This window comes from Sorex araneus, chromosome 5 (assembly GCF_027595985.1).
Source record: "Sorex araneus isolate mSorAra2 chromosome 5, mSorAra2.pri, whole genome shotgun sequence".
NCBI lineage: Eukaryota > Metazoa > Chordata > Mammalia > Eulipotyphla > Soricidae > Sorex > Sorex araneus.
In genome coordinates this window covers 200497110-200514620 of record NC_073306.1, presented here as the reverse complement: position 1 = coordinate 200514620, position 17511 = coordinate 200497110, and the positions used below count along the sequence as shown (strand labels likewise).

Sequence of the window (17511 nt, the reverse complement as noted above, 5' to 3'; positions counted from 1 at the left end):
ATGAGACAGATTTGGGGCTGGAGCGATAGCACGGCAGGTAGGGCATTTGCTTTGCACTCGGCCGATCCGGGTTCAATTGCCAGCATCCCCTATGGTCCCCTGAGCACCACCAGCGGTGATTCCTGAATGCAGAGCCAGGAGTAGCCCCTGTGCATCACCGGGTGTGACCCCAAAAAGCAAAATAAATAAATAAATATTTTTTAAAAATGAGACAGATTTGGGTTGAAATCCTACCTCTATTCCCTAGTCTGACTAAATCCTTTACATTTATTTTATCCCTTAATCCTCACCACAACCATATATATAAACTAAGAGCACTGAGATGAGAAAAAGAACTGAGTCCTGAGCAGGGGAAACCAGACACCCGCGTGGCGTGCGCAGGGCTGGGAAGTGCCGGAGCCCCTGCAAACACCACACTGCTTCTGTCCAAAGTTTCCAGGGAGATAGGAAAGTTTTCAGCCAAAGCTGTTCAATTGTATTTAAAAACAATTTAAATACATCTTAACAATTACAAATAATTGTTAAATTGTATTTAAAAACACTTCTAATTTGACTTAAAAAGAGAGCACCTAAGACATACTTGAAAATTCTACAAACTTTTTTTTTTTTAACTTGAATCACCGTGAGATAGTTACAAGCTTTCATGTTTGGGTTACAACCTCACAATGATCAAACACCATCTCTCCACCAGTGAAAATGTTACAAACCTAAGAACTGTAATGGCCCTACCTCAATTTTAACCCAGTGCTTTCCCTAGTTTTAAAGCTTTTTGCAGTGAAAGTCTTGCAATGCAACTGCATATTTAAACAGAGAAAGCGAGAGTGAGGGGCTGAACACCAGATTGGATGGGAATGTAACATAGAAGCAGCTACACTCAATTAACAAAAACACTCACACAGAAGGCTCAATTTGCAACAACAGCTCAGTAAACCCTCAGACAAGGACTTAATATCCCTGTAGTGAGATATAACAATTTTCACAAATTCTCTTTTACAGAAGTATTTTTTTGAGAATTTCATTAGCCCTTTAGTAGTAACAAACTGTATGAAATAAATGATTTGGGGCCTGCTCTCGGGGCAGGTTTGAAGGGTGGCTGGGAAAATGCAGACAACAGTGGAGGGAAAGTGACAGTGGTGGGATTGGTGTTGGAATACCCAATGCGTGGAACAAGTGCATCATGAACAACTTGGGGAAGACAGTGAGGGGCTAACACATACCCTTGCAACCTTAATGTCAACCCAGGACTCTAAGGAACAGGCCCCAAGGCCACCTGGAGTGGGCTTCTCTCAAATAAAGCCTTGGTAAGAGAAGTATGAACCCCGGGCACATACACATTCAGCAAAATCATAGCAACATCTCGATTCACTTTAAAACTGCTTTTGTTAAAAAGTTTACCAGTTATTCCATGGTTCTGGGGGAGGGACACACACTCTGGTGCCACATGGAAGCAAAGCTCCAACTTGGCATTGTGCAGGTCAGCCGTGAGCGCCAGGCCTCTGAGATCTCTCCCTGGACGCACTCCAGAAAGGCTGACGCTTTTGTTTTTGTTTGGGGTCATACCTAGTGGGTCTCAGGGGCTACTTCCGGCTGCAGGGAGAGGGGATTGCTTCTGAGGTGCTCAGGGGACAAGGCAATGCCAGGGATCAGCACGGCATCCTGCAAAGCATGTGTTATAGCCAGCTGAGAGCTATACTAGTCTTTTGGTTTGGTTTTTTTTTTTTTTTTTTTGCAGCACTCAGGGCTTACACCTCCTCTGTGCTCTGGGCCCACTCCCGGAGATGCTGAGGGGACCATATTTAGTGCCAGAATGGAACTGGGGTCAGCTGGATACAAGGCAAGAAACAACTTCTGCGACCATCTCTCTGGCCCAACCAGTTATTCTCAAGGTAAACAGGAGACATATGTTCAGCATTTTTTTTTCTTTTTGGGTCACATCCGACAATACACAGGGGTTATTCCTGGCTTTGCACTCAGGAATTACTCCTGGAGGTGCTCAGGGGGATGATATGGGATGCAGGGAATTGAACCCGGGTCAGCCGCGTGCAAAGCAAACGCCCTCCCCGCTATACTATCACTCCAGCCCCCAATGTTCAGCAATTCTACAGCGTGTACCCACCACAATAATTATATTTGCATTCTTAAAGCTATTTTATGTCAAAGTACAATAAAATCATAACATTTTCTAAAAATTTATTTTGAAGCTAAAAAATTACTTAAAAATTAATTCATATAACCGCAACTGTATTTTAATTGTATCTACATACCTTCTTCCCTAATGCCATATCCAGTGTCAAATCAAGATAGACACCTTGCTTTGGATTAGTAAAGTCCAGAATCTGGTATTTCTTAAGCAAATGAATAGCTTTCTCCACCTCATACATCTGCCTTGGATACAGGCGTTTTAAGTAGACATCATCCTCAGGTTCAGTTTCCATGTAGGGGTATGACTTTATTTTTTCGATATCAATTGTTTTTTCATCCGATGTTTTCCCTTTAGCATCTTTTTTGGACTTTTTTGCAGGCCTTTGAAAAAAAAGACACATGATCTCAATATGTCTTCCAGGAAATTTTTTACAAACCGCTGAACATAAGACAAAGCAAGATAAAACCTGGGAAGCAAGATAAAAGCAGGAAGATAAAACCTGGGCTAGGAGACAAGCACCGGCATTCAATCCTCGGTGCCCTCCAGTCCAACAGGGGTGATCACTGAGCACGGAACTAGGAGTAAGCCTTGAGCACTGCTGAGTGTGGCCTCCCAAAACCAAAAACAAGCAAAATACTAAGCCTATTTTAATCCAGAAGCATAGACAACTTGACAGTTTGTCCAATTCAACAAATATTAATTGAACTTTTAGACTATTTTCAGTGGACACAAAATTAAATAAGACTTCAGTTCTGTTTCCCATAAACTAAGAAGCCAAACATGCAAACATCATTTCAATATAACAGAGTAAGCACTACAAAGAGTTTATCAGAGCCTTAGGGAGAGGGCACTGGACCCACTGCAGGAAACTAGAAAGGCTGGGCTCAAAGTCAATTCTGAAACAGAAGGAAAAGCTTACGCCTAGTACACACTCAAGAGAAGTGAAAACATAACCAACCACACAGCTGAAGCGATAGCACAGTGGGTAGGGCACTTGCTTTGCATGCGGCTGACCGGGGTTCAATTCCTCCACCCCTCTAGGAGAACCCAGCAAGCTACCAAGAGTATCCTGCCTGCACGGCAGAGCCTGACAAGCTCCCCGTGGTGTATTCTATATGCCAACAACAGTAGCAACAAGTCTCACCATGGAGACGTTACTGGTGCCTGCTCGAGCAAATCGATGTGCAAAGGGATGACAGTGCTAAGTGTCAGTGAACCAACCACAGGAAAACTTGTACAGACATTTCTATAGCAACATTAACCTTAATAGTCAACAGTTTAAAACCCAGATGGTCATCAACTTAGGAGAACATGGGGTTTGTCCTTTTAGCCTTGCCATAGGGAGCTTAGGTTTAGACACTCCCGGAGACACTCCCATTCCTTTGTTTATCTGTAAACTCTTCTCTGCACCCTCCTTCCCAACTAGTTAATCACCTCATCCTAATCAGATTCTGTTATCTTGTAAGATCAGATCCTTCTAAGGACTCTGAACTTGTATTGTAAGTCATGTCTTTTGCATAATTTACCTTAAAGTAATGTCCTTTCTGTACGGACACAGAAAGACAGTTAATACTGTGCTTATAACTTGGGAGCTGATTGACTCCAATAATACTTACTCCTGAGCATCTGCTTTCTCAACTCAGTTGCCCTTAGTTCCTAACACCCCAAAAGCAGGGTCCCGACGAGGGACGGAATAGACCCAGGGCAAGCTGTGAGCTACGCTGGCATTGAAATGGGCCAGGCCAAAGTGCCACAATACTCAACTATAAGTTGAGAGCATGGTCATGGACAAATGCTGTCATGATCCAAAGGTAACGACGAGACTAGGACCCTGCTGGGATTAGGAAGATTAACCTGGCCTGAGGACTGTGGTCTGGATTATATAGTGAATGTCCTCAGGAAGAAACAAACTTTAAGGTTATATCTCTTACTGTGCTCATAAAGAATGACATTGCTAGAAATATTAAAAGTAGATTTACTATAACTATTTAAGCAGATTACTAGCTCACACCCTGATACACCCTTGTTTGGGCCCCCACTCTTGAGCGGATCTTCCTTAGATGAGATTTCCTTAGATGAGATTTTGTTAATCTCCTCGAGAAATGGTTTTACCCTTCTTTGTTGATTTGTTAATGTCCAACCCACCTTTGTGTCACCACCCTATGTAATTTGCCAATTAAACGAAGATGGTAGGGCACTGGGGGGCAGAAGACAGAGGAAGAAGACACAAGACACAGAAGACACATGGGAAAACACAGAAGCAAAGGAGCCAACACAGACAGAAGAAGACACAGAAGCAGAGACAGAGAGACAGACACAGAGAGACAGACAGAAGAGAGCACAGTGGCACACACATAAGCAGAGCACAAGGAGAAAGAAGTGGGAGTGAGCGGGGCAGAAAGGGCGATACAGGAAGATCCAGAGAGAGATCAGAACTGGGAGAGAAGCAGAGAGAGAGAATGAAATAAACTGATCGAGCAACCAGTTTGGCCTTCTTCCTTCCTTCGCCTGCCTCATCATCGCCATCAACCTCCCCCGGCGTGAGACTACCGAACGCGGGCCGCGGGAGAAATAGAGCCCCACTGGTACCTTTCTCTTTTGTGTTTTTACACAACTAGTAACCTGCAATGACGAGGAATGAACTATTGATATTTGCTATAATACGTATTAACCCTAAAAACACCATGCTAAGCAAAACAGGCCAAGCACAAAAGATCACAGATATAATTCCATTTATATGAAAAATCAAACATGGGGAAAATCTAGAAATTGGAAGTAGAATCCGCAGTTGTCAGGGTTGGGGGAGGAAGTTGAGGAAGAGGTAGTGGCTGAGAGTAGCTGAACGTCTCTGTGAATACACAAAGCCACTGAGTTGCACCTCCTAATTTTTTATTTATTTATTTTAGTTTGGGGGATCATATCAGCAGTGTCCAGGGCTTATTCATGGCTCTGCAAAAAGGAATAACTCCTGGTGGTGCGGACATTTGAACTTTACTTCCTGTGCTCTCTCTCCAGCCCCTACACTGCCTCTTACAAATAGGTGACTTGCAAGGCCAATAATATTTCAATTAAGTAATTATTAAATTATGTCTTAAGAGAGCTATTATCTAAAAAATAGAATTAGCTTGGGAAAGAGACAACATAGTAAACATACTGAGACATAAAACAGAAGGGTACACAAAGGAGCCATGAAAAGTTCGGATTAAAGCAGGGAGTGGCCAAGGTTTTGTGTAAAGGGCCAGAGAGAAAACATTTTATGGTCTCTTGTCCCAATTACTCAATGCTACCATTGTGAGGTGAAAGCAGCCATGGGGAATACAAAATGGAATGTGTGTTCCAATGAAACGCTGGTAGGAACAATGCCCTTAAATGTCATCATTTTCATGGGTCACAAATTATTGTTCTTTTTGCCCAATCAATTAAAAATAAGGGAGACTATTTCCCTCTTTCTCTGGAAGGAGATACGCGAGCCAGAACCGAGCAGAGATGAACAGTCTGGGGAAGGGAGACGGAGCAGGTATTTACAAGGTCAATACTCGGGAGAAGGAAAGCAGAAAGAGACTCTAAACGATTCCTGCAGTTTCTGTTTTGTTTTTTGTTTTGTTTTGTTTTGTTTTTTGGGTCACACGCGGCAATGCACAGGGGTCATTCCTGGCTCATGCACTCAGGAATTACCCCTGGCGGTGCTCAGGGGACCATATGGGATGCTGGGATTCGAACCCGGGTCGGCCGCGTGCAAGGCAAACGCCCTCCCCACTGTGCTATTGCTCCAGCCCCTGCAGTTTCTGTTTTTGTTTGTTTCGGGTGTTTGGTTTTGGGGCCACACCCGGCCGTGCTCAGGGCTTCCCCGGGGCTCTGCACTCAGGTATGACTCCTAAGTGCCCGACCTGCCGGAGACCTCCCCAGCCCTCGCTCCTGCAGTTTCTGATTCAGGTGACTAGACAGACACCTGCACAAAGACCAGGAACAGAGCAGAGCAGGCTTCTGGGGAGGGAGGGAGTCACGGGGACGACTGGCCTGGGGCAATCTCGAGTTGGAATGTGCCAGCTCAGTTGCATCACTGGCCCTAGTTCTTCACCTCCCTCTCCACTCAAGTTCCTCAGCTAAGTGAACTCTGAAGTTCCCCCCACTTAGAGAGATGGAGCGCAGCTCGCAGAACTTAGATTCAGTCGGGTGGCTACTTTGGACCAACAGAACAAAACGCAAGAGTTGCAGGCAGATGGGGAGGGAGACCTGATAAAGTACTTTGAGGAAATCATACAATTGAAGAAGACATTACCCAGCCCTGAAGCAGCCCTGAGGCCTGAAGATGAGAACCCCGTGACACACACAAATCCTAAACTCTTTGGAGAAAAGAGAGGCTGAGGTACCCCCCAGATGCCCGGACCCAAGGCCCCACCCAGAGAAGGGTGGGCCCCTCGGAGAGCGGAAGCTACAGAAGGGCCCAGGAGATTATACAGATTATAAAGAGACCATCCACAGGGCAAGGCTGCCCTGTGACAATGCCCAGATGGAACTTTTGTAAACTACGTATTTATTTGCAGTTCATTAGAGAGCTGTGACTGACGAAGCTATTGACAGAGGTGTCTTAGCGTGCAACAGTCCAGCGCCAACCCTCCACCAGGGCAGCTCCCCTCCACCAGAGTCCCCGTGCTCCCTCCTACGCACCCCGCCCCCGCCCGCCACTTTGGCAGGCGCATTTCCAAGTTCAGTGGCTGTTGTTCAGGTTTCAGGTTCCCAGTGCTGTTGAGCGCGTGCTCTGTATCCATAGCAACGCCACCCTCCCACACAAGCCGCTGGACCCAAGGTTCCTGACCCCCAATCTCCCATATTTCCCCTGTCCCCTTGATTTTGGTCCCTTCTCCGTCTTCCTCCAGAGACTCTGGACTCAAGGGTCAGAGCCAGATTATCGTTCGTGCACGAAACCCCAGAAAAACCTAAGTGGAACTGTCCATTTCCCCTGCAGGGGAGCTAGTCGGGCTCGCTCTTCCCGCGGGCTCCCCTGGGACGTGGATCTCGCGTGCTCGTCTGTCTCTCTGCTCGCTCACTTCCACGCTGCAGAGGCCTGTGTTCTCTCTTCAGCCTCTATTTCCTCTCTTTTTCTCTTCTCACATCTTTCTAAGCCAGTTCTGTTCAGTGAAATCCACTGAGCTTCACTCGTTCACCTCCTGGGATTCTTTCCTGAGCAGAAAAAGCAACAGGCCCAGAACACCTGTGCTAAGATGAGGCCTCCTTTCCCTCTGCCCGCGAAGAGTCGGTCCTCCCTCCAGCCTGTGACTCCCTGAGAAATGGGGGGGGGGGGTGAGGGGGGGGAGCAGGGCCACACCGTGCAGGGCAAGTGGACTCACGCACGCGCAGCTTAGTGGCCACTTAGTGGCCACGTCGTGGCATCTCTGCTCAAAGCCGGCTTTTCCAGTCAGGCACTTCCCCACACACTGGTGGGTCAGTGGGGGTGGAAGCACGCTTTCCTCAGTTTACCTCGCTCGTCCCCCACTTCACTGAGCCACCGACAACAAAACCAAGTTTCCCTGAGCTAAGCTTCAGCCCTAAGCGGGCATTGCTAGTTTGGCGCTTGTGTGTCTGTACTTCTGCCACCTTCCCAAGGAGGACATGCCCGAGCTGGCCCGAAGGTGGGAGGATGAGAGACGGATGAAGCAGAGCTGCACCCAGGGCCCTCGGCTAGATTCGACACTCTCAGCTGACTCGCAGACTCAGCCGGCCAGAGACGCCCATCCAAACCGACTGACACCAGGTGACACAGAGATGAGCTGTGGGTAATGACAAATAATTGTGGGATGGTTTGTTACAAGGCAGAAGATAACAAAAGAGCTAATAAAAGCCATTCGACAAGTAAGCGCAGATAACACTTTGAAGCTAACGAGAAAACACAGAACTAGAGCTGATATACTTCTTGGTTAAGTTCAAATCGCTCCTACAATACTTGAGCTGTGAAACTTGTAAGTTAGGGAATAATGATCGTGAAACAAGGGTGAGCTCTTGGCTGGCAGAATAATGGCTTCCCAAACGTGTCTGGATTGAGATGACAAAAAGGTCTCTGCAAGCAGAGATGGAAGTGAAACGTTTCAAAACGAAAGAGCGAGCAATTACCCATCATGCGATGGACTGTCACTAATCCCAGGAGTGCTTCTTCGAAGACACCTGGGCCCTCCCACCCGCGTCTAACAGAGAGGGAAAGGAACGGGAGAAACTCCAGAGGGAAGGAGCCTCGAAGCCGGTGGTCCCTGGCTCTGAAGATGGAGGAAACAGCTCACGGTGCGGGCAGCTTCTGCAAGCTGGAGGTGAACGGAGACCTCTTCTCTGAAATTATAGAAAGGAACTAAGCCCGGGTAATGCCTGTCACTCACCCGTGAGAGCTGTGTTCGACTTTTGGACTACAGAACTGCACAATAATGAACTTATGGTAAAATGTGTGGTAACTTGTTTTGGCATCAATAGAAAACGAATGTAGACTCCTATAAAAAATGATGTGGGGAAAAATGAATGGAGCGCTCTCTCTCACCATATATAAACACATATATATGTGCGTGTGTGTACTTATCTGTGTATATATACAGATATGTGTGTATATACAGATATATATATACACAGATATATCTATCTATCTATATATATATATACATTTTTTTTTTTTTTTGCTTTTTGGGTCACACCCAGCGATGCTCAGGGGTTACTCCTGGCTTTGCACTCAGGAATTACTCCTGGCAGTGCTTGGGGGACCATATGGGATGCCGGGGATCGAACCCGGGTCGGCCGCGTGCAAGGCAAACGCCCTACCCGCTGTGCTATCGCTCCGGCCCCTATATACATTTTTTTTAAATCTCAGAACTCAAACTGTATTTCCATTCTCACTTTTAGCACTCAATGAATTCTTATTACCACGACTCATCATCGCGGCCTCCCAGGTAATCAGCAGTCCCAGCGGGCAGCAGATAATGACAACACTCATTTGTTAATGGGACACAGGTGTCTTTCTAGACTACTGACGACAAGTCTAAGCAGGTGCCTGAGTGGACAGAAACAACAGGCCTTAAAAGCTACCTTGGAAGAACAGCACCAATCCCCGCCCCTCCCAACTGAAGACGCTCACGTTAGAGTTCCTCAATGAGCAGCGAGGAGCCCGGGGAGTCAGTTGGAGCAATAACCGTTCCTTATCTAAAATAAACAGAGCAGTGGCGCCCGAGCTACAACCTACAGGTTTCCTTCACACAAAAGCTGCTTTCAGCATTCCAGTCTCCATCGTCGGCGCAATTAGAATGAAATTCTCGGGGACCGAAAGGAGACGTCTACACTCAAGCATCTGCAGGCACACGTCCACCCTGGGGCAGCTCTCGGCCCACTAGGGGTGAAGGCTCTCTGGGCGTGATAGCCCCCTTGTCTGGCGTCACCGCCGCCCCTCTCTCAGAGGGGTTCGGCGCCTTCCCTCTGGGGTGGACCCCGCCCTCAGGCCCCCACATCCCAACTCTGGTGCAGAACTCACCTTTCGTTTACCACCCTCCACCCGGGGGGTGTCCAGGCCGTTCTTATTTAGGCAGTAAAATTGTCCTCTACTTTGGCCTCTGTCATCCTCCACTGTCTCTCCTGGAGGCCCACACGTTCTCCCTAGAATTAGTGTTTCCCCTTAACCAAAGTACTTTACTTCACTTGGGAAAAAGAGAAAAAGAAAAGAAAAAAAAAAACAAAACCCAACTATTATTTGCAAATCTCAATAAAAGAGACTGAGTGGGTGTGAAGAAACCTGTATCTGTAGGACTGGGAAGGTCTCAAAAAGATGGAGCACATGCCTCGGGGGCGGGGGCGGGGGGGGGCCTGGGTTCACCCCCCAGCACCCTTCGGGGTCCCAAGCACCCCCCCAGAACAATCCCTGAACAGAGATCAGAGAACGGGCCCTACCGCCAACACCTCCCCACATTTACTTTCTTGTTTTTATTTTCCTACGTGGAGCAATTTCCTGTGGAGGCCTGTGGAGAGAGAATGTACCCCGGGTTGAAGCGCAGGCGAGTCTCCAGGATGGAGAAGGCCAAAATCTACTTCTGTAGCACTGTGGACGGGCTTCACAAAACCTCTGAGGTGACTTGGGGCAAACGTGCTTTAGACCCCGTCTCTATACGGGAGTCTACACCGGCTTTCCAGGTTTACAGTGCTCCCACCTCCAGCCCCAACGCCCCCCAGACTCCCTCCCGCACCCCGCCTGGCTCGCTGACGCGTGTTTCAGCCTCACTGCTGCAGCTGGGTCCCGTGGGGAGGGAGTGTCAGGCGGAGCGGCCCAGACGCCTGCCTCCACGCCACAGACCAGCCCGAGGCCCCGGGCCCCTGGCCCTGGTGACTCCCGGGCCCCTCTTCTCCCCACCCCCCCTGCCGTTTCCCCCTTCCTTAGCAGTTCTGTAACTGATGTGATAAGCGGAGCAGTTTTAGTCTGGGCCAGGAGGATTGCTCAAGGGCTGAGTGCCTGCCTGGCACGCGGAGGTCCTGAGTCTGCTCCCTGGCACCTCCTGGTACCCAGGGCACCACCAGGTATGAGTAGGTGCAAGCCCCAGAGCACTCCCGGGAGTGGCTCCGGTGGCCCCCCTGCAGCACCGGGCACACACCGTGAGTCAAACATCGCCAGGAGTGGCCGCGGGCTCTCCAGAGCACGGCGTGGGAGACATCACCCTCCCCTCCACAAAACAGAGAAAACGCGGAAGAAAACCTTTTCTTAAAAAAATAAAGCGATTGAACAAAATCTGTAATAGTTAATTTTATAGACTCCTAACCTTCTATGACCTTCCACAAAATATCTATCTTTATTCATAAAAGTCCCACCCGGGAGAACTTTTGTTGTGCGTGCAATTAGGTGCGGCCCTACCGGGGGAGCTTTAATACTCTGGCTCTCGGGGAAAATCAATCCTACTCCAAGGGCTCGGGGGAAGGTGAGAGAGAAACCTGGCAGTCTGGATCACGAAAACAGAATTTAGGTGCAGTTACCAGGGTAACGAAACCACACAGATTAAATGAGTAACGAGAGACTATACTCAGGTAATAACGTGCTCCCTGCCTCCTCTGTCCCCAAGCTAATAAAGCACGAACGGAAAATAATTCCAGGGTTCTACCCAAATGAAATCAAGTACGAAAACAATCAGTGCTATAAAGACGATGCCAGTGTTTTGAAGGTCTCTCACCCCAAAAAGACCAAATTCAAGTCTTCTCAAGGCTAAAGAAAACCCTTTTTACACTGAGGATGTGGGGACGGGGGTAAAACCAGGTCTGTGAAACTGTTTGTTGGTTTGGGTTGGGTTTGGGTCCTGCCTCCTTGTGCTCAGAGCTCGGGGAACCTTCTGTGGTCCTGGGGATGAAACCTGGGCCAGCTGTGTGTAAGGCAGGCGTCCCACCCCCCATCCTCTGCCTGTGGCCCTATAGGAAGTAGTTTTTAATGACTGGATTCCCCTGTGATGGCTTGCTGGGCCCTTACACTGTCCTACAGGGTAGACAGATCCTAATGAGATAGAAGTGGGATGGAATCTTCCTTGGTCTCTCCAGTGCTGGCTGATCCAGCAAAGTAAATGCAGCACTTGGCTCCCACTTTCCACGTAAAATGGAAGCCGACAGAATGGAACCCAGTCAACATACAATTAAACACACATGTTAAAACATTCTGGCAGAGGGAGCGGTGCTGCAACGATGCATGCACGAAGCCTCACCACTAATAGATCAGCAAACCACTGCACCTAAAATAAAATCTCTGCACGGTCACACTGTCATCCCATTGCTCATCGATTTGCTGGAGCGGGCGCCAGTAACCTCTCCATTGTGACACTCGTTGTTTTGGTATATCGATTACATCATGGGGAGCTTGCCAGGCTCTGCCGTGCGGGCGGGATACTCTCAGTAGCTTGCCCGGGCTCTCTGAGAGGGACGGAGGAATCGAACCTGGGTGGGCCGCGTGCAAGGCAAACGCCCTACCTGCTGTGCTATTTAAATATATATTTTTAAAAAATTGAAAAAATAAAGTACAAGGATCTTAGCTGAGGAAACTAACAACGAGAGACGGAAATCGCAACTTTTCTTGATTGCATCACAGAACCAAGATTACAGGGCAAGGAGGATCCGACCTGACGGCCGTGCTCCCGCTCACAGCACTCTACGGAGGCATAGAGGAAGACAAGCAGAGAAGTTCAAAAGAAATCAGCCGAAATGCGAGGGTGGGGACAGTATAAGGGCCCAGCAAGCCATCACGGGGGAATCCAGTCATTCAAAACCACTACCTACAGGGCCACAGGCAGAGGACAGGGTGGGACGCCTGCCTTACACACAGCTGACCCAGGTTCCATCCCCAGCACCACAGAAGGTTCCCCGAACCCTGAGCACAAGGAGGCAGGACCCAAACCCAAACCAAACAAACAAACAAATGCTTCCCACAGATGCCAAGCCGGGTGCTCACAGGAAAAAGCAGGCCTGGCCCCAGAGAGCCTCCTTGGAGAATGGACATGGGCCACTTCCGGCCAAGACACGCAACCCACATCCACACCTCCACACCTCCACATAGGGCCTGGGAGCGAAGCACACAGCACAGCCACTAAGAACCACACAAACTCCTCGAGCTTGGGGGCAGGGAGGGAAACGGTATGAGGGCAGCGCCCTCCCCCAATAAGGTTGGGAAAGGTCCTGACAGCTTCAAGGTAAGACGTCAACAGAGGGGCTGAGAATACGGCCCAGGGGCAGAGTCTAGCCTCGCAGTGAATGGTCTTAGGCCCAAGCCACAGCATCAGAAAACAACAACCATTTCTCAATCGGGGTCCGGAAAGATAACTCAATGAGCTAAGCGACAGGGATGGCATGCGGTGGTCCCAGGTTTGATCTCTGGCAATGCATGGTCCCGGGAGTGACCCCTGAGCGCAGAGCTATGATGGACTCCCAAGTACTAGTAAATATGACTCCAAAAAATAAGAAAAGAGTGGGCTGGAGCGATAGCACAGCGGGTAGGGCGTTTGCCTTGCACGCGGCCGACCCGGGTTCGATCCCCAGCATCCCATATGGTCCCCTGAGCACCGCCAGGAGTAACTCCTGAGTGCAAAGCCAGGAGTAACCCCTGAGCATCGCCGGGTGAGACCCAAAAAGCAAAAAAAAAAAAAAAAAAAAAAACCCAAAAAATAAGAAAAGAAAAACGAAACTTCAGCTGGATATATACTATAGGAAGAAGAAATGCTGAAAGAACCCCACCGCCATCGCCTGATGCAAATAGTCCTTCACTTAAGGTGAAGGCTGTGTTTGGAAAAGCAAAACCCCACCTCTACCAAGTACCAGTCAAATGAGCACCGAGTAATGAGTAGTAACAGCCAACAGCTCCAGAAGGGGAGGGTTAAGGAGAGAGACCCGCACAGAGCCGCCAGGCTGGCAGAAAACAGCAAGGACGGGAATGCTGAGGAAAAGCTTCCAGCCACCAGCTTCGCCCTCGAGAGGGAAGCACAGAAATGGGGGGCTGAGGGTAACCACGGCAACAGAGCCCACGCCTCACTCGCCTTCTCATTGGGGGGATTCAGTCTCACAGAAAAGACAAGCCAATTTCGAGCCGAAATACTAGGTACTTCACTTCCCGCTGCTCTGTACGAGATGGCTGGCATGCAATAAAAGATTGTGACAGGCACAAAGAAACGAGAAAAAGAACTAATTGTGAGAGGGAAACACAGAATCCGACTCAAAGGTTTTGTTTTATAATGGTCCTTTTTTAATGAGGAGTTGCTGCTGACAAACCCGAAAATAAACTAATTAATTTCATTAAACTGGAGCTGGATATTTGGAAGGCAAATAAATAAAAAACATTCCACGGGACAAAGGAAAACAATCTATATAAAATATTCATAAAATGATTAAGATTCCCAGTAAACAAATGCTTAACACGATGTAGAAAGAAAAAGACAAGGAGTCCTGTTTTTATTTTATTCCATTTTTGGGTTTTGGGTCACATCCAGTGGTCTTAATCAGGACATCCTCTTGGCTCTGTGACGTCCTCCCCCCTGGTGAGGCTCAGGGGACTAAAAAGGGGGTGTGGGGGGCGGGCAGATACCCACCCCAGGTCAGCCACATGCAAGGCAAGCACCTGGCCCGCCCATACTTTGGATCCAGCCCCAACAGTCCCATTTTTTAAATGGGAAAGATGAAAGTTGGAAATACACGGTAGAAGCACAAATCCAGATTGCTGATAAGCAGGCTTGTTAAGAATGCGGGTACGCTCGCTGCTGGCAGGGCATGTAAACTGGCAAGACAGATCTTACCCAACCTCTGCACAACAAAAAAGAATCCAGGGGCCAGAGACACAGGGAGGAATTCGAAGCTTGCCTTGCATGGGGTCCAACATGGCTCCATCTCTGGCACGGTCCAGGGTCCCCCGAGCACCACCGAGGGTGACCCCTGAGCAAAGAGCCAGCAACAGCCTGAGCACCACAGAACCAAAAACAAAACAAAAAAAGAACGCAGGTGCTAGCGACACTCAGAGGACGTCTCCTTCCTAGTTCCATCTCTGCCATTGCCCTCTGCCTCCTAACCTCAAGCCCAGTAGTTCCGTGTCACGCACCTTCGTGCCTCTAAACCATACCTCCGGGTACCATTGGAAAACTCTCAGGATGCAATTCAAATACTTTCTGTCCTATCCTCCTCCTGCTAGAATTAATTAGTCTTTCACTTAGGGTCCGATGGCACTTGTTCCACTCCTCTATTTAACAGTATGAAAGTTGAAGTGCAGATTTGTCCTCTTTATGATAGAGACCCTGTCTCTATGAATGAGCCAGAAGTTAGGAATAGGATGGGGGGGGTGGCACCAAGACAACTGTATAGGGAACACTTGCATACTTGTATTTCCTTCCTCTGATTATTACAGCAAATCTATGCAAACACTGGATAAATGTCCAGACACACTGAGCTGAAACCCCAATGAACAAACCTTTTGCTGGCGGTGCTCAGGAGACCGTATGGGAAGCCGGAGATTGAACCTGGGTCACACCCTCGACGCTGTGCTGTCGCTCAGGCACACCAGGTCCAAGTTTAATCCCCGACACTGCATGGTCCCACTGAGCACTTTTGGGAGCAATCCCTGAGCACAGGGCCCAGAGTAGCTCATAAGCATCACTGAATGGCCCACACCAGTCCCCCATCAAATAAAAGAGAGAGATAATGAAAACAGTCAAAAGGTAAGACATAAAGATGTAATTGGAAGGAAAAAGTATATATGAACTCTGTATGGTGATGGATATTAACCAGACTTATTTTGTTGATCATTTTGAAATATACACAAGTAATCATTAGTTATACTGAATGGATATAATAAGATGTCAATTTTGTTTCAATATTTTAAAGTGAATATACAAACTCGATCTGAAACAATTCTCAGACATACTGTTAATTAAAAACTATCAGCATGCAGGCCAAGGTATAGAGTTAAATAGGAAAATGTTTTCCTCTGCTCACAATTCTGATACCAAATATATGTTGTTTCCCCTGAAGTGACCAGTTTTCTGAAAGCAGCCGGATGGGGCACAGTTCAATCAAATTCTGACAGTCAGATCCCACTGGTGAAGGGCTCAGACCCCTAGGCTGCCTTTACTTCCTGGCCATAACCAGGAACTCTAAGGGCTCTAAGTCAGGCGTCCTGTGACTTGTTCCTCCCAATCTGCCAGGGGAGCTCAAATAATGCAGTGAAACATCTAATATTTGCTGGGCTTTTAAAATTAAAATACATGCAAAGATAAAGCATACACATTAACATGTAGCCCGAGAGTCCAATAGGGGGAGGCCCAGAGCGGCCTCAAGAGCAGAAGCTCTGTGGGGGGGCACCACCGAGCAGGAGGACGCGACCACCAATGCGGGTCTCTGAAGCCCAGAGTCGGGGATTTTCATCAAGGCTTCACGGAGTAGCTAGCGATGACCTTGGACTCGCTCTCTAGCACCTGGAAGACCTGAGTTGGGCTGGACGTTGCAAGCTCCCACCAAGGGTTTGGTCTTTCTGGAGACCTGCCTGCAGAAGGCGGAGTCCGTGAAGACCCGCTTCCACAAATCAAAAGCCACTCAGGGGCTGGAGCGATAGAACAGCGGGTAAGGCGTTTGCCTTGCACTTGGCCGACCTGGATTCGATCCCCAGCATCCTATATGGTCCCCTGAGCACTGCCAGGAGTAATTCCTGAATGCAAAGCCAGGAGTAACCCCTGTGCATTGCCGGGAGGGACCCAAAAAGCAAAAAAAAAAAAAAAAAGCGACTCAGAAAACCCAGGACACAACAATGTTAGGGCCTGAGTCAGCTCCTATGCAAAGATACTCCTAGCACTGAAACTCCTATGCCCAAGACTTAAGCACAGCCCTTAGAAGCTCTTGGCAGGAACTCAAAGAAATATGTCTTTTATTTTTTTTTTAAGTTTTAACTGAGTTTCTTAATATTCGATTTCAAGTTTAAACTATGCTTACAATTTGTGTTCTGAGTAAGTATTCTGGCTTTAAAACTATTAAAACAAGTTAATGATTACTATGAAAATGAGTATTGCACAACAATCATTCTCTAGCTATAATCTTTCTATTTTTTTTTCTTTTTTCAAATTGGGGGCCAGTTAGAATAGAGAAGGAACCACTATGACAATGATAGCTGGAAATGATCACTTTAGATAAGAACTGGGTGTGAAAGTAGGTAAAGGGACAAACACAAGCACCTTTCAGTACCTGTATTGCGAACCGTAATGCAGAAAGGGGTGGGTGGTGGGGGAGAAGAGAGAGAGAAAGGAGAAGCAGGGAAGCAGGGCTGGGGATGGTGGGAGGGAAACTAGAGACATTGGTGGTGGAAAATGGGCACTGGAGAAGGGACAGGTATTGGGACACTGTATGAGTAAAACCCGATCATGAACAACTTTGTGTATCTCACAGTGATTCAATTAAAAATAAATAAATAAACAAACTCTATGTCTTACTACGTCACAAAACCCTAGTTCTAACTGACTACTCTGTAACCTCAGGCAAGTTACCTAATCTATTCCTATCTAGTTTTTTTATTAAGAGAGAGAGAGAAAGAGAGAGAGAGGGAGGAGGAGAGAGAGAGAGACAGAGAGAGAGAGAGAGACAGAGAGAGAAAGCACACACTGGGCTGCAGAGATGGTTTAAGAGTTACAGAGTCTCTTCCAACCCTGGTTGAGCCCTGACCCTGCCACAAGCACCCTGGAAGCAACTTCTTATCACAGAGCTGAGTGTGGCCCCAAACACAACAGCAGCAAAACAGAAAAAGTGCAGAATAGCTTCCACGTAAGATCACTAGAGAAATTACACAGTGAATGTCAGTGTTCGATAAAGTAAGATATTATCATACTTTAGTCAGAGCTTTCTCCTACTCTTTCATTACTATA

General features: G+C 47.8%; 1 protein-coding gene across 5 annotated transcripts in view; it reads right to left on the bottom strand.

The window, feature by feature from the left end:
- Window positions 1-17511, bottom strand: part of MRPL1 (mitochondrial ribosomal protein L1) — a 78870-nt gene that overhangs the window by 50977 nt on the left and 10382 nt on the right. For all 5 annotated transcript variants that reach the window (XM_055139230.1, XM_004614400.2, XM_055139233.1 and 2 more), the window contains one exon: window positions 2265-2523. In XM_055139230.1, coding sequence (XP_054995205.1) covers window positions 2265-2523 — 259 coding nt within the window. The remainder of the gene's footprint in view (window positions 1-2264; window positions 2524-17511) is intronic.